General features: G+C 34.4%; 2 protein-coding genes across 2 annotated transcripts; both read right to left on the reverse strand.

Moving 5' to 3' along the window:
- Nucleotides 1-217: 217 nt before the first annotated feature.
- LOC144448828 (3-hydroxyanthranilate 3,4-dioxygenase-like) lies at nt 218-11,662 on the reverse strand. The gene is made up of 10 exons (XM_078139138.1): nt 11,468-11,662; nt 10,896-11,018; nt 10,418-10,499; nt 6,265-6,348; nt 4,983-5,089; nt 4,284-4,417; nt 3,849-3,997; nt 3,004-3,072; nt 2,511-2,593; nt 218-1,871 (listed from the first exon to the last, which is right to left on the reverse strand). The coding sequence occupies exons 2-10, from the start codon at nt 10,982-10,984 to the stop codon at nt 1,790-1,792; spliced, it is 879 nt and encodes a 292-aa protein (XP_077995264.1). The 5' UTR covers nt 10,985-11,018; nt 11,468-11,662; the 3' UTR covers nt 218-1,789.
- A 1,664-nt stretch (nt 11,663-13,326) lies between these two features.
- Nucleotides 13,327-17,522, reverse strand: LOC144446046 (uncharacterized). Its single transcript, XM_078135733.1, has 5 exons — nt 17,050-17,522; nt 16,296-16,423; nt 15,747-15,919; nt 14,575-14,692; nt 13,327-13,698 (listed from the first exon to the last, which is right to left on the reverse strand). The coding sequence occupies exons 1-5, from the start codon at nt 17,498-17,500 to the stop codon at nt 13,327-13,329; spliced, it is 1,242 nt and encodes a 413-aa protein (XP_077991859.1). The 5' UTR covers nt 17,501-17,522.
- Between the last annotated feature and the right edge of the window lie 717 nt (nt 17,523-18,239).

The following is an 18,239-nucleotide window of genomic DNA, read 5'->3' on the forward strand; positions in this document are numbered from 1 at the left end:
TATAATGATAGCTACAGTTAACCAACAGACAAGTCACAATGCAGATTTTTTTAAATGTTCACTATCATACTATTATAAGTGTGCATGAACATCAAATATTGATGAACATAAGGAGTCTTATACAAATATCAGTGAACATAAGGAGTCTTATACATACAAATATCTGAAGATAAGAAGTCTTATACATACAAATATCAGACAACACGATGTCTTGTGCATAAAATATATCCCATAACCTTTATTCACATAGCTGAGAAATGAAAGCTGAAAGTGCAATCATTTTTTTAAAAAAAAATTGAATTGCATTGTTGTGACTATCATTTAACAATTTGTTCATGATAATGGGGGTAGATGATGATACCCATAGCCACTAGCTAAAAGTGAAATAATACAGAATTCCGAAATAATTTTGCCAGTTTTTTCATTATTATTCATAATACAAAATGGTGGCAAACATCAGTATTATTATTAACAAGATGAATGAGTTGTTCCAGCCTATGAAGGTGCTCTCACTTAAAATAATAATGTAAAAATATCAATACACATATCCGAAATCAGTTTAGATATCAGGGGGGCGATTTACACAATCATAATCATGATTTATTGATCACAATCATGATTTTGTGTTTGAAAATACAAATCACAACCATGATTGGTAATCACAGTATAATCATGTACTGAACCATGATTGATGTCACGTGATTACAAAATGGCAGACATTGTAATATCGCTTTGGGGATCTTGAGTGTGAATGATGACAATGAAAAACATGATGTAAATTAATTGTGAGTAGTCAGACTGATATATATATATGAAGGTGCTCTCACTTAATATATATATATCTTTACAATAACTCTAAAACTAGAAAATGAGTGAAACTTATGGAATTGTTACATGATCATGATTGAGCGTTTTGTTTACAACCTCATTTTCAGAAATGACGACAGATTAAGCAGTGTCATGATTTTGCTACTCAAATGCACCCTGCAGGTATTGCATATATGTAACCAATGAGTAGCATCTAGAGCATGTGAGGGCACCCACTCTCAATCAAAGTGTAACAGTACCAATACATGTACCAGTATCAGTCGTTCAAGTCATCTTTAATTCCTCACGCTTTTTTATCATTCTTATGAAACTTGTATAAATCCAAATTTCTTTCACATCGATTCAAATACTTTGAGTGTTTTAAAACCGGTAATTGAAGGCACACTTTTATTTCTGAAGAACTGTGCATGTAAAGTGTATTTTATTCTGCAAATTTAATACTGTGCATATTTATATGTGACCTTTGATACAACAAGGTACAACAATGTACTACTCTACAATTCAGTACATATCAAATGGCCCCTTTTTAGCATCACTGTCAACCACAACCTGTTTTATAGCACCATCCAAGATGCACTGTTAAAAGGCTGTAGTTTCCTTCACATACAAAAAAGCTTGTTCATCGCATTTTTCATTGTATCACAGATGAAAAATAAGCTCTGGTTTGCAAGAATGCTTTCTTGGGACAAGTACATTCTTCAAACCAGAGAGATATCAAACCTTGAACTAGAATTCTAGTGTTTTATAAATGGCATTATGATTCAAAGCATATCTTCACAAACATCTGAGTGAAAATGGCAAGCTGCTGCTGACTGACTTGGCTGGCAAATGATAACTTGGTCATCATATGATGTGTTATTGTTCTGCGAAACTTGTAATAAATTCAAACACACAATTTTATTTGATTGTTTGGCTATACAGACGGCAAGGAATTAGCAACCAGATTGCAGACATTACTTCTCTATTTTCTCCACTCCTTCTTTTTAGTTGGATCTTGGTAACAGACCAAACACAGAGAGCCTTCAGGCCTGCTGGCAGTATACCTGAAATGAACATAATCACAAAATGAATGTTTGGCATCAGACCATTTAGTCATTAGTTATTAGTTCAAGTCATAACCAAAGCCAAAGTATGGTGAAGTGAACTCAGGATACTTAAATCATAAATTTGTTTGTAGAAGTAACATTGTCTATTACGACGGTAGGACAAAATAAGATGTAGATTTCTCTGCGTTAAAAACTGTTTACTTTGGTGGTGATCAGTAAAACTATCATATACACCTGTACATAGAAAATAAACTTCAGGTTGAATAAAAATCATGCAATAAAATTTTCAGCACTAAAAGAGTACAAAACACTAGATGTTTGAGTGAATGATTCTTTTATCAGGATCATACTAATACAAATCAGTTGACACCCAAAAACTGGCACCATGGTTACAGCTATGTATGCTATCCAGTTGACACCCAAAAACTGGCACCATGGTTACAGCTATGTATGCTATCCAGGTGACACCCAAAAGCTGGCACCATGGTTACAGCTATGTATGCTATCCAGTTGACACCCAAAAACTGGTACCATGGTTACAGCTATGTATGCTATTTATAGCAAGAAATGAATGAACATATATTTGTGCACAGTTTGTCCAAAAGAAATGAAAATGAGTAATGTTGTTTGTCTTACTTTAATCCTTGGGGTACAAGTACTATGTCATCTTTGTTGACTTCATACTTGTTGTCACCAGCACTCAATTCTGATTTACCTTCCTGTCATTATATAAAGGGACAACTTTTTAATGCAAGTTAGATTACATAAATTTATTACTGATGGTAAAAAGCAATATACAATACTAGCTGCACATAAAAAGTACATGACTTTTAGAGAAATGTTTCCGGGTAATATCTACATCTTAACGGTCTTAGATTTTCATGAAATAATTTTAAAATGGTGTATCAAATATATAGTGATTTACAGGACTTTTACCTCAATGTGTTACAGCATTGCTTGTCATATTTTCATTTTAATATGGTTGATGAAAAAGCTGTATTCAAAGTTGGGCAGCTGAATGAGCCAAGACTCACACAGGTGTCATTTCACAGTACTAGATTCCTTCCTTCCTTCCTTCCATCCACCTATCCACCCACCCATCCACCCACCCATCTATACATGCACTTACAATCTGCCACATAAACACTTCAGAATGTTCTCTACATGCAGTCTCTTCACCAGGTCCCCAGGCAACAACCTGCGCATCACAATTAAATATAAAATGTCATAAATACCAAGCGTAAATGTAGATAAAGCTAAATATTGTAAGAGGAGGATGACGATACACATTCAGTAAAACAGCTTGAAAACAGCACTCCTAGTGGCCAAACCATGAAATCTTATAAGTTTACTATAATCTAAATATGGTGTACAATTGTATTTCAATCAACAAAGCATAAAAAAGAAAAGTGTGATAGGGAATGATAAATATTATCTGTATGGCCTTGAAAGTGATAAGATAAGATAATGACATTTGCTATGGTCATGTATTGATCATTTACAGCACACTAATGTTTCACAATTTGAACAATTCTTCTAAACTAAAATCTACACCATTCAGTCTTGCTAAAGCTTTAAACAGGCCATATATAGCAAAGGATATGAGGTGTCTTGTCAAGGATATTGTTCCAGGCAATTTTACACACGACAGGCATCCCCGTTTACATATTAGGTATTCAGTTCTTAATAGATATCAATTGCTATACAACATATGCGACCAACTTTGCTATATTAGTTTGTAGCATAAAGCTAACTCAGTACATGTGCCCAATATTACATGTCAAATTTATGCAACATTTGGGTTGGTGTACATCTCAACAACATTTCTAGAGGTGAAGTTGGGGTGGATGAATAATTTCTTGATTTAAGCACATAAGCTTATCATTTCCAGATTTTATACCATTGATAATAGCTGGAATTCATCATGGAAGTTTGTGGATGGACACATCACTGTAAAATTAACATTCAACTTACAGTAAATTGATAATGATCCCCAAATAACTGTTTAAATCCTTTTGAGTCGATTTCTTCTTTGTTCTTCTTTATCCACTCTTTCAGTAAAAATGGCTCTTCCACTTTGGTTTCTAGATCAATATCCACAGGTGGATTCTCAGGAAGTTCCTCTGTCAAGAAATATCATAATCAGACTACATCTTTATTTATACTAGATGGCTATTTTAATTTTATCAATTTGTCTTCCAAGAAGTCCAGTAAGGACTTCTCCTTCATGGGTTCAGTCTCAATACAGTCTGAGGGAACTACATGTAGAGAGTCTTGAGAAACCTGTGATGTTTCAAACTCAAGGACATTTGCACTTAATTCTAACTGACAGTGGCAAATGTAATCGTTGACACATACCTGGTACTGGTTTACTTATAGTCTTACACTGTTCTGTTACTAAACACATACCTGGTATTGGTTTACCAGTCTTACACTGTTCTGATGCAAAGAATGCCTTTATGACTGGTCCAAGTTGACTACCTAGGTCAGTACAGTGAAACCACTTCTCATACAATGAATCTGTTGTCCCTTCAACAAAGTACCTGGTGATCAAGATGAACAATTTTTAGACACTTCTCCTCAAATATACACAGAGAGAGAAAAGTATGAATTTTACAGCCATATGTCTAAATTATGTAAGACAAATTAATGTTAGCATTGCTTGATCATAGAAAGTTGTGAATCATAACATCTCATTTTAATATTCTACCATTCTATCATGTATCATTGCCATCAACTTTCAATCTATAAAATATCATTGCCATCAACTTTCAATCTATAAAATATCATTGGCATCAACTTTCAATGTTTACAAAATTAATGGACTACTGATGCCCACTTTTGCAAAAAAAACTTGCTTTCTTCATGGTACATGTAAATGTCTTTTCACAAATGTAACAAGTTGTTTGGCATAGAGGACATCAAAACATTTCTATGACATCGATAGAAATGACAAACTGTCTTTACATAAATTAAAATGAAATTGGTAATTGGCACCTAAAAACTGTAGTAGTACAAAAATGCTTCATCATTTCAATAACATCATTCAGGATTAAATTTTGTTAGAGTTTTTCTCCTTCCTCCTTTACACTTCTCACAGATACTCACCTCAAACCATCAAGTTCATCTTCACTTCTTTCTCGTTCCAATACCAAACCAATGGTCTCCTTCTGCCTCTGAGGAGAGTGTGGAATCCGTCCAGGCAGAAGAAATATCTGTAGAAATAAGAAGTACACTGGTAAGTTTGGATGGGTTGGTATAGTAAAAGCTTGGTGACCATTCTTAGTCATGACAGTAACAGTGTGAAATTGTTACTGACTGGAAGGTACTGCTCCCTCATTCATTTGTTCATGTCTACATATTCTTACATATGTTCAATTTTAAAATAATTTTTGGGTTGTGATAAAAACAACTGTCAAAATGAACTTTTCTCTTTTTGCATCCCTAGCAGTGTTGCAGCCAGAGGTTTTTTTTTTGGGTCATTTGACACACATCTTTTGGACCTGACCCACAATTTTGGAAGTGATGGGTCATAGATGACCCATACTAACATTGTATTCAAATATGTTTAGCAATAGTGTGCAACATGACCATGCCTATAGCAACAGCCAAATGATCACATATATTGCATAGATAACAACAGGGTTGGATAGGCAACTACATAATCATTCAGCAAATATCTAGCATGGATCAGCATGTGGGTAAATATTTTAAAAAACTGTACAGTTGTGCTACAATGCCATTGGCACTTTTTAAAAATAATAATGTAATGTAAATAATAAAAATTTACGATGACCCAGAAAAATGAAAGTGTTGGGACACTATGTCCCACTCTTTCCAAAGGCTGGCTGCAACACTGCCCTAGTCCAACCAACCATAGGCTCAAAGGAGGGGTCCATCAAAATTTGTGAATATCAATATTCATTGGGTATCTTCATATCAAAAGGTGTTCATTAGAGAAATAATCTTGTGAGGTCAGGTTAAAGTCAAGTTATGCAGTTACACAGGAACTATCATTGCTGTGGTTACAAAGAAAACACAGCAGTAATTTTCAATATGAATTTTCAATAACTCCTGAAATGCACAGCATATGACGCTTTCAATGAAAATTTCTACGTATAGAGTCAGAAAGTGTTATGGATGCAAATCCCAAATCTCTGATCCCAGAATTAATAAAGTTTTCTCACAGAATATGACTTATTGAACAATGACATATTTATTATTTCCTTCTCAATCATAATTAATTATTAATTAATTAATTAATTAATTAATTAATAATCACAATTAATTCATAATTTCAGCATGCTACCAACTATCCTAACAACTGGGTCATTTCCACCAAAGCAAGATACGCTATAGTACTACATGGACTTCTGACTTGATGACTTACCTCCCCTTCTTTGATTGCTACATCTTTATGTTTACCATTCTCAACAATTTTCAGACACATGTCACCTTTGTGCATGTAAAAAAGCTGAAAGATGAAAAATACATTGGAACTGTTATAAGAGCCCAAACTATACATTTATGATAATAAACTAATATATAACATGATAAATCAATGTACAGTAGTGAGCATATTAAATATTAAATGTAATATTTAAACAATATACAGCCCATAATGGACGAAAGCAAACTTTGAACGACATATATGGGCGAGGCGAGAGCCGAGCCCATTATGGAGTGCAAAGTTTGCTTGAGTCCATTATGGACTGGGAGGGCGTACATTATTGTTATTATTTTATAGTTTTGCCAATTCCAGTGAATTTGTAGACCGAGAAACGCAAAACAACATATAATATACACAGCGCTGAACATCATCTGCCATGTTCGGCCCGGAAGCTGAATACTAATCATAGCGACACACATACGTACACGTACACACATATACACTTCAATGAACTACTGTGAACACAAATTTGTTTCATGAATGCATTGTATTTTTAAACAGTGGAAATGACAATCATAAGTAACAACATACATTTCGAAAAAAATACCGAGTCGTATGAAGAAACAGAACAAATAAGCTTGTATTGTTATGCTCGTTCAGGGGCCGTGATGCCCAATAACGGAGTACATTATCAGTAATAATGTACAGCGATGACGTCACAAAATTCACTGGAATTGGTAATGCTATAATATAATAATTGTTAATCTGGAAATGATGTCCACGTTGACAAAATGTGTGCAAATATGTCAGAGTAGTTGTGTGACACTTGTTTTCAGTTTTTGCTATGTTACAAATACAAGTGTACTGCACACACACTGTATTCCTCATTAATACTTATAAAAGTGACTACCCAAGACTTGTATTTTTGTGCACAACTTTGATAGACAAAGATATGAGGAAAAGAAACAAAAACACAGCATTACAGTTACTTTTACTCATGACTTGCCAAAAATGTGTTTATAATCATTATGAATTTGAATAAAATCTATAAATGTACACAGGTAGTTGTCATGCATGATAGACATAAAAGGCTTTTGTTAGCTTACATTCATTGTACCAGTCAGTATATTAGCATGTTACCACACACTTTCATGTATGTGTACCCTGTACAGTTATTGGAAGTGATATTCAATAGCAATAGTATATAAGCATATTTTGTAGCTCATAATACCAACATTGACAATTAGAATGTTATGTTAGTAGTCAATAAGATATGAAAGGGTTTTCATTTCAGTGGTATGTGTTTTGATAAATAACCCATTCAGAGTCAGTGCATATAATGTAACTTGTATATTCAGACAACAGTAATGGAACTTTATAGACAGTACCATTGTAAATAACTATATCTTAAATTTCTGCTGAATAAACAGAATTCTTTGGTGGGGGGTGGGAGGGGGGCATGTTGATAAACTCCCAGTTCCCTAAGGTTTTATAGATGTAATTACTGAAGATAGAGGTTTCCACTAAAATGATGTTGACAACATATAGTCATAATGATTATAGTTTCTAAAAGGGTTTAAAACAAATACATTTTTGGTACATACAATAAAATTTTACCACCTAGGTGCATTAAAAATACCACCAATGTATTTTCTTTTTTGTTAGATTCAAACAATTTGAAAGAGTTTGATATATGGAAACCTTACATTATTTCCAGCTTAAAGCTGTCCTACAAAACATTATATGACTTTCCAGGCTTCCGTTGCTGAACTACAGGGAAGACGAAATGTTTTTGGCACAAAACATGGCCATTTCCATGGTAACATGCATAATTTTTGGGGGAAATGGTTCCTGTGTGCTGGCTCATACCTATTTCACTCACAAAGATATACATGTTCAACGTAAACGCATTACAAGTTTAATATGATCCACAAACCCAACACATAGTATTTTGATTTTATTGAAACAGATGTTGGTTTGTGTCTTCCTACCCGATGTTACATACTGTGCTCTAACTTAATTTGTAATAATTTTTGGCTCTGTCATCATGGATTTCCATATTCCTGAGACTCAAAAGAAGAGTTTAATATATATATATATATACATATATATTATGCTGGTATTTTTCCGATTGTGCTTGACGTAAAAAATGCGGGGCCTGCTGCAGCACTACTAGCATGACCCTGAGGTCACTGCAGGTATTAAGAATACAGAAATAAAAGCTGAAACCTGACCCATTAATAAACCCTTCTAAAGTTAAATATATTTTTATGTCACCAATTTTAGCAACAACAACAACCTGTTCATATATATATATTACTTATTTCATTTACTGTCCTATGTGAATACAAAATTTATATTTTATGTCAAAACTTGAATGATAATGGTGCAATGTTTTCTCTTTTTGCAGAGCTGTATGACATGGCTGTTGTGTTGAACAGTTAAGTCATTTTATTTACTGTACAAAATCTTTATAAACACAAAAACAAAAATATGCCAATAGACATACTCTCTAGATAGACTCAATAGAAAATATGGCCAACCTTTGCAGCATCTCTGTAAGTTGTCATCTTGACAAGTCATGAGTAAAAGTAACTGTCATTCTGAGTTTTTGTTTCTTTTCCTCATATCGTTGTCTATCAAAGTCTAGGGTAGTAACTTTTATCAGTGTGTGTGTTGATAAGTATTAATGAGAAATAGCATGTGTGTGTGTGTGTGTGTGTGTGTGTGTGTGTGTGTGTGTGTGTGTGTGTGTGCGTGTGTGTGCGCGTGTGTGTGCGCGTGTGTGTGTGTGTTGATAAGTATGAGGACTACTTAATTTATTTGTATTATTACAGTCTGTATTTCACAAGGGGCACAGAAAAACAAACATTATAATACTTGGCTAAGAGCTGACACCTGTCAATTACCTGTATTTTGTAAACAGTCACTGTAACACTGTTGATATGATATTAGATGTCCTTCACATATTAGTGACTCATTATTAAGGTTTTGGCATGGATTCCAATACAGACAATGTCCAATGGAAACTTTGCCAATTTGTTCTGTTATCTGGTGGATTCATATTTGGTGCCTGCAAAATCATGTCTAATTCTACTTTATTGGTAGATACCCGTATTGGATTCAATGCTGAAACCACCCCAATCAAAAAATAGTAGTAATTTTACAGTTACTGTAGTAATGTTATAGAACCATCACATTTTGATGACAGTTGGCCTAATTGAGGTGCACTGACATGGGTGGTCAAAGGGTCAAACAAACAACATGTACAGTATTGTGACGATGACCAGCCTTCAACTATAGACCTATATATTTTCAAGACTTGGTATAGTTTCAATTCTGCAATGATTCACAAATAAACAAAGTACTTCATAACTTGGACACGAACAAGTCAACACATACTGCATGTCTCCTCTTGAATGAAACTTGCACCATTATCCATTCATCCTGGGGCAATATTTTCTGTTTTTTTCTTTAAAAAAGTAAATAATTCACTATATGGCTAATTCACCTTGATGAAGTAGACATTTATGTGTGTTATATAGCCCAACAGTGAATGAAAATGAATCTGAATTATATGTTATCTATTAAAACTTCAGTACAGGACTTTGTCTCATGTACACTGACCCTGACAAAGATACTACCAAACAAGAGTGACTATAGAGTTTCAATTGTAGGCAGCATGATGTGTTTACGTCTCCCAAAAGGTTATTTGTTACAAAGTACATAAAACAAAATACAAACAATGATAGTGTACAATCATATAAAATGATACATTTTAATATCAATATTGGGTACGTGAAACAGGGAAGATTCAAACACAAAACTCTTTATTTGTGTTCACAGTAAGATATGTAATATATCATGTGTGTGTGTGTGTGTGTGTGTGTATATGTGTGTGTGTGTGTGTATGTGTGTGTATGTGTGTGTGTATGTGTGTGTGTATGTGTGTGTGTATGTGTGTGTGTGTGTGTGTGTGTGTGTGTGTGTGTGTGTGTGTGTGTGTGTGTGTGTGTGTGTGTGTGTGCGATATCAGTGTCTGTGTTTTGTTCATGTAATTCGTAACAAAAAAACGTGTCCGATATAAAAAAAACATTGAGCTGCCTAGTTGAAAGTTTATAGTCTTTCTGGTTTTGTAGTATCTATAGCTTACCTCTTCACCCTCTTCAATATGATAGTCTTTTCTTTCATTAGGTCCACCAACAAAGAAAGATTTCATTTGGCCTTCATTGTGCCTGTGATAGAAACATGAGTTACATAAGTTCGAAACCAATTAAGCTAGCAGTTCTTCACTCTTAAAAATTCAGATCAACTGAAAGTATAATTTTAAGGTTAATTTAGAAACTGCATACGTATAATGCTAACAGGGCTGATTAGTTTGCCATTTCTTGGTAAGTTGCTAAATTAGTCTCAAACACGTAAATGTGGTTTGGAATATTATGTATCTGTCTTATTTGATAGTTTTACAGTTTGACACACATATACAGTGTAAAATGTTCCAACATGAAATATCATATGTTGTAATTTGTAAAGCATACAGTTCCAGACTGCTATGTTTGTCATCATTGATATCAATACAAGTAACAACATTTCTGTATCTTTGACCTATTTTGATCATTATTTATACTTACATCATTTTGTTACATACAGGGGGTAGGAAGAATTGCTGGTTTTCTTTCAGCCATTTATGTTTGTTGTTTATCAACACGTTGGTAGTCATCTTGAAACTTCTGCAGGACTATTAGTATATTACACTGATCGAGTATTAATGAAATGAAATGGCTCTGTTAGTCAGTATGAAGCATACTGTACAGAATGTGGGAGGAGGCTTGAGGTACATCGACATATATCATATAATTTATTATAAACCAATGAAAATATAATTTGAATAAATCTACATATGAATTAGTTTATCTAGACTATTCCACAACTAACTGTAAATACTGCATATTTTATAACATTAGACGGTGGAGAATAAAAACATATTCATAAAATAATATGAATGCACGCACAGTGTGACACCATCCTAGAACCCAATCACTCCCCTACATTGTCAATGATACATAATTATATAGATATCAAAAAAAATTAATCAACTTACAATCTTCTACCTGTTTCACTTTCAGACAGATATTGTCCGGATGTCCATGCAAAAGGGAGAATTCTATCCGAGAAGGAAAAAACAAAGTCACGACATGCTCACCTGGCTTACTCCGCGCTCCGTCTGTAAACGATGCTAGTATGGGCCACTGCTTCCATCCGATGCTCGCCAATACTTACCACACAAACTAAGTCTGAAGTTGACGTATCAAACTTCACGTTCACTGTTCACATACACAATACAGGACAGAGTTCATATCACGGCCATGTATCACGGCAATTGTATCACGGCAGTGTTGTGCGCCATCAACGGTGTTTTTTGGAAATGTGGCCGCCCATTTCATAAGGAAGTATGCATGCATGGACGTGTCATTTACATGACAGTGGTTGGTGACCAGTCACTTGTGGGCTACCATTCTATTTAAGGATGGGCCTAGTGTAAAAAAAATCGCGTTATTAGGTATTTATTTATGAATATTAAAAAATATACCGTAATGTACTATGACTATTCTCAATTAGAATATTTTGATTTTGTGTAAACTACTTAAAAGTGGCATAAGCGGAGTTTATAAACTTTTTAGTCGTGAAAATACTTCCATATAAATAAAACCACAGTCCACTAATAGTATAATGTTACATGTAATGTCGCTGTAACATTACGATTGTCTTCTAGCATTGTTAGAACAGTTGAATACAGAGTAAGGATTTCCTGAACATTTTTTGATTACAAGTACATTGTATGATAAATGATGATGTCATCAAATAATTTATGAGTTCTATCTAAATATCAGGTTTGAGTTCACTACAAATGCTTCAGTATTGAAGTACAATACTTCAAGTATCACAGCAAATGTTTACACAAGGGATAGAAGTATGACTCCAAGCAATTAACACCTAATGTTATCACTTTAGTGAACTATTAAACTGATAACAGTTAAATGTGAACATTGGGAATAAATTACACTCAACATTTATTGTATCATCTTTATTGAACGTAAAATTAGTCAAAAACATATGGAAAGCTTAGCATATATGCCTCCGGTTCCCTGTGTTTCCACCATTGAAAGTGTAAAACTCCAGATACGACTAAGATATGTACAAAGCTTATTGTGTAAAGCACCCTCAACGGTATATTTTGGAAATGTGTCTGGTCACCTCAACTTGGAGTAACTCGTTTATCATGACCATTTACATGTATTCGCTTATATACATTGGTTTTGGATTGACTGCAGCCGACTGCTTTCAAAACTTTAACTGACTTTTGTATTTTTCAAAATTTACTGTTTTTTTACCCCACCTTTCAATGGTTTGTCACTAGTTTGGTGGTTAAAGGTTGCTGTGGGGCAATCAAATATGAGTAATCTAGTTCACAATCCAGTTTATAGAATTATTCCAGTTGTCACTTTTTGGCTCAATTTTTCACCTTTACATTTGTTAAGATTTCAATGTAATTTAGAGATGGAATAAAATGAAGGCTTCAACCATACTCCTATATAAATAAGACTCAAACTGTCTACAATTGTACAGAAAATATTTATTTGCTATCTCACATTATTTTAGACAACTGTCATATTGGCATTTATGCCATGCAGGTCAGATTTTAGCTGTTTCACACAATATTTATTGGAAAGTCTTATATTTCCAACCGTGCCAACAAAAGATTGTGGAAGTACACCGAAGCTATGCTACATTGATGTTTGGAAGACAAAACCCAGACTGATGAATGGTATTGTACAGAAATGATAACTTGTGAAGTCGAATGTGAACCAAGATCTTCCATTCTTGCAAGCATATTTTTCCAATGATGCAATAACTTGGAGAGTGTAATAAAGTGGTCTGTGTTAATGACAATAAGTTCTTCTGATTCTGTCAAAAATACTCACTTTTATAGATACAGCCAGTTTAATATCATATACCTACATTATGAATATGTAGAACATTATAAGCTATTTATTCCAAAATCTATTTCCTCCTTTGTTGTAAGTCTCTGTAAAAAAGTACTAAAACTGCCTTAAAGACACGATACAAAGTTGTTATTGTTGTAACACTACATATACTATTACAGTGTATACAGTCCTGAATGCTTATAGATGGTTTCAATGGATTCTCAATTGGGCATTCACCCATAGCACATAATGTACTACGTGCTATATGACATCTGGCCAAAACAATAGTCACTTCCGTCTCCCTATTCCTGGGGAACTTAGAGGAATACACTGCTATTTGGTACACTGTCTTATAGTCATCGTTGCCAAATGGAGAATCAGAAGCTGCAGCTAGTGCCATACATGCCAACTGTGGAAGGATATGGTTGGCATCCTCTATTGCCATGTTCTGTACAAATAGAAAGAAAATAAAGTGAGACCATTTTTGATAAGATGACACAGTAAATGATGTGTACTGCGGATGGTATGAATACACAAAGTTATTAAATTTGACTCCCATTATAAACTAAAGTGTACTTGTAGATGCCTAAACTACCTTCACCCAACTAGCCTCCTCCCATCATTGCACAAGAACTATTTTAAAATGTTTTCTAGGTTTGAAAATAAGTTCCTACAATTAAGATATATTGGCAATTTGTGAAAGTTCATAACATGATACAAGTTCATAGCAGTGTCTACTTATTGGTATTACTAACTTGACTACATTGCAGGAGTTAATGGACATTAACACTGAGATTAAAGAATAAAGGACATTAAAATAGAAGATGTCTTGATAAACAAACTTTCATTTCCCAAAGACTGATGGGTCAAGTACAGAGGTCAGAAATTAGCTTTAAGTTCAGAAAAGTATTATGTGCATCCAGGGTGGGAGTGGTGGTGTCTGTAGTAGTCAGCTTTGGTAGCGATATGCCACCCTATAAAACTTGAATGAGCTTTGCTCTCTGATCTTGAAAATGAAGGATGAAGGGATGCATCTGGGTAATTTTAATTTCTAGTATAGCCTGGGCTGTGCCTGTTGGTGGATAAGAATGTGGTAAAGTCTGAATTACAGGGAAAATAAGTAGAATGATACATTGTTGTCCATATCTGGTCAGACATATGATAAAACATCTACAGTCTAAATATGGTTTATTATGGACCTTAGTTTAATACCGCAAACACCATCCTAATAGTGGACATTCCCACTATACACCTTCAGTCCCCAAAACTAATATTTGGGCCATCATGGTAAACAAAATTCAGTATACATTATCAAGATATCTACCTCAGTAAATGTAAGTACTTGTATTACACTTTTCAGAAATGCTGATACTTCAATATCACTCTGCACATCAACTTCTTTTCCACAGACTGTCATTTGTCGTGTCGTCCCCTCACGTACTCTGCAAAATAGTAGTGTAACTGTGTTAAATGTACACTTTGATGCTATGTAGTTGTAGGCACAATTTGTTACGTAAATAAAGTAAATGCCCTCCTCAGAGAAAGTTGAATATCAAAGGCCACTAAGTGACTAATATTAAAGCACATTTTACTACATGATGCTTGTCTTTAAAGTCCTAAAAGACAGAGTCCAAAATATTCTCCTAAAGTAACATTTTTGAACAGATATAGCTGTCATTCCATCCAAAGTGATATGAGCTTCAAGACAATTCACATGTATACATGTATGTACAATGCCATGAACCATATACATATATGTACAATGCCATGAACCATATACATGTATGTACAATGCCATGAACCATATACATATATGTACAATGCCATGAACCATATATATGTATGTACAATGCCATGAACCATATACATGTATGTACAATGCCATGAACCATATATATGTATGTACAATGCCATGAACCGTATACATGTATGTACAATGCCATGAACCGTATACATGTATGTACAATGCCATGAACCATATATATGTATGTACAATGCCATGAACCATATACATGTATGTACAATGCCATGAACCATATACATGTATGTACAATGCCATGAACCATATACATGTATGTACAATGCTATGAACCATATATATGTAATATGTACAATGCTATGAACCATATACATGTATGTACAATGCCATGAACCATATACATGTATGTACAATGCCATGAACCATATATATGTATGTACAATGCCATGAACCATATATATGTATGTACAATGCCATGAACCATATACATATATGTACAATGCTATGAACCATATAATGTATGTACAATGTCATGAACCATATACATGTATGTACAATGCCATGAACCATATATATGTATGTACAATGCCATGAACCATATATATGTATGTACAATGCCATGAACCATATATATGTATACTTCAAATCAATTACATTGGTTTAAATGATGCACTTGATCACATTATAATGGCATACTGATATTGATTTCAATCAATCAAATTTACAGCGATACTTACTTGACTCTGATAGGACATCCTACTGTATCTGCTGCACACAAGACTAGATTAACTAGCAGGTCATCTAGCAATACTGGACTGAGACTTGTTTGACGATAACTTTGGCATACTTCTATCCATGTTAATAATGCATTCAAGTACACTACTCTTGTTTTCAATGGCTCTGTTAATGCCTGTATGCAAAAGAAGTATATTAAATCATGGGAATATAGAGCAGAAATCTTAAAGACAAAGATTATAGTGATGATTTACTTGATTGAGAGAAGTATCATGTAAGGTCACCATCATGAATGGTGCAATGTGGGATATGTACAACTCCATTGATAAATATCAAGGCTTATATTATAATAATTGAAACAAAATTGTTTATATAATTTATCACTTATAAAATAAATGTGATCTAGACCTTATTTCCCTTTCCCTTATGTCTCTTTTTCTACCTGTACCTTACAACCCCCCCCCCCCCCCCATATTCTCCTCTTGTATAGATACAACATAGAAATTTAGGGACAATATTATGTAAACACGTGAAATATCTATTCAACTTACAGTGATGTCATTCAAGAGTGTTTGGTGATCATCAATAAGGCTCTGTTCCTCCTCATCTTCTGTGTTACTATGTCGATCAATTAATTCTCTCACAAGATGAAGGAAGTCATCCTCTGTTTTTATTTCACCTTCAGAAAGGGGGTAGAAAAAATCATGCACAAGAGAAGGTATTTGTTGGGTTCTAGAATTAAATTGATTAACTTTCATCTAAAATGAAAGACTTCCTATTTAAACATTCGTGTGATTGACCAAATGGTCAAAGCTGTGTCTTTCCAATAAAATACTGCTAGCATTTTGTTTTTATATCAAAAGTGTCTTGACTCTTCTTTTATTTTAATTTTATTTACAGTATATACTATATGTGTTGGTGCAATTCCTTGAAGTGGTTGAGGAACATCTAGTCCAATAATATCATACCATCTTAACAATAATCTTGTTCAGATATTTTCAATGAATTAATAGTAAGCATTTCTTCTGACCATTCACCCCATCACCAAGTAAGTGTTATCATGATGTATTAGTGAATGCATCCACGGTGTTATTAACATTCAGCATCATTTTGCGAAAAACGAAAGGAACATTTTAAATAAAACATGTATATCGAATCATATGATCGAATTAAGGTGCAGGTTGACTTTGGTTGTACTACATGTAAGGGACAATACATGAGCTATGGTCTAATGTTCAAGCCAATACCATTGACAGCCAAGGGGTGAATACAAAAGGAACCTTGTTAGATATTTGCGTTACTTACTGAGTATGCCCTTTGACACTGTGCTGTGAGAGCTAATGGCGGCTATTTCAAACAAACCCTTTGAAAGTATTATCTCGTTCACATCTGCTGCACTGACTCGACGTTCACGTTTGTAGTACCGAATAATCTCTGTAAAGTCGGCCGTTGTACATGATAACCACTTGTAAATGATACGTTGATGGCATGTTAAACTAAGTGCCTTTATGAAATTTAAGTCTTTCAGTCGCAATCTGGTCATATGTTGGAAATTCCATTCAGATCCCCTTGGAAAGTGCACACAGTAGTGATTCGTCTGCGGTGAATGCATCGCCACACAGTCACCACGTAGGCATGCCTCACATTCATCGATTCCGTCTCTATTTGTAGCTGGTTGATTGTCTGCATCAGATAGACAGTTTGATTTACGCCCTCCACATGCACCATCCTCCGAGGAGCTGTAGTTCCCAGCCATAGTTTGTAGCTTCACAACATCTCTAAATGCACAAAAGTTGAGTCGGATCTCGCTACGTCGCAGGACTCAGAAAGGGCGCCCTCTACGAATGGCTATTGATATACATAGTAGGGTCTAGTACTATCGTGTACTATGGCGCAACGGAGGGAGACTCGAAAGTGTACGTCATATCCCAACACAGAAAATCTGAAAAACCACACCTCATGTTTATATCGATGATATTGTAATGTTGACTATTACATGCAAGTCTGATCGATGAAATGTGACATAAATTAGTCATACACATAAATTTTCGATTATTTTGGCATGATATTCTTGTTCTCTTCTTATCTTTTGCATTCTTTGGCATCTATATAAAGTTGTACACGACACAGTTCCTCTATCGCACGACAATTCAGACCAACTAAAGCTTACCTGCACCAGATACAGCATGTCAAGACTCGGGATGAGTAATAACACAGCATAACAGTCATATACAACATTAGATCACAGGCCCACTCCAAGTTCTAACAGGTCAGATCTACATGAACAAATCATCCAATGCTATACACATGTATATATGTACGGTATCCAATATACACATTTTATAATACATACTATTTGACATCCACATACTTTTAATCCTTTAGGAATGACAACTCATTTATGCCAATGGCAAGATTCTAGTCTTTCTGCGTCACATGTTACCACTGCTGCTATTATGATAAGGTCCCTTCACTGGACACCATACAGTAAATTG

The sequence above is a fragment of the Glandiceps talaboti genome, chromosome 2 (genome assembly GCF_964340395.1).
Source record: "Glandiceps talaboti chromosome 2, keGlaTala1.1, whole genome shotgun sequence".
NCBI lineage: Eukaryota > Metazoa > Hemichordata > Enteropneusta > Spengelidae > Glandiceps > Glandiceps talaboti.

Excerpts from the sequence above, each read along its gene's own strand:
- LOC144448828 (XM_078139138.1), bottom strand. The coding sequence starts at position 10,984 with ATGACTACCAACGTGTTGATAAACAACAAACATAAATGGCTGAAAGAA. Across the intron at positions 4,418-4,982 it reads GATGAACTTGATGGTTTGAG|GTACTTTGTTGAAGGGACAA; the intron begins GTGAGTATCTGT and ends CTTGATCACCAG. Across the intron at positions 3,073-3,848 it reads GGGATCATTATCAATTTACT|GTTGTTGCCTGGGGACCTGG; the intron begins GTAAGTTGAATG and ends TGTGATGCGCAG.
- LOC144446046 (XM_078135733.1), bottom strand. The coding sequence starts at position 17,500 with ATGGCTGGGAACTACAGCTCCTCGGAGGATGGTGCATGTGGAGGGCGT. Across the intron at positions 16,424-17,049 it reads AGTGTCAAAGGGCATACTCA|GTGAAATAAAAACAGAGGAT; the intron begins GTAAGTAACGCA and ends CCCTTTCTGAAG. Across the intron at positions 15,920-16,295 it reads CACTCTTGAATGACATCACT|GCATTAACAGAGCCATTGAA; the intron begins GTAAGTTGAATA and ends TTTTGCATACAG.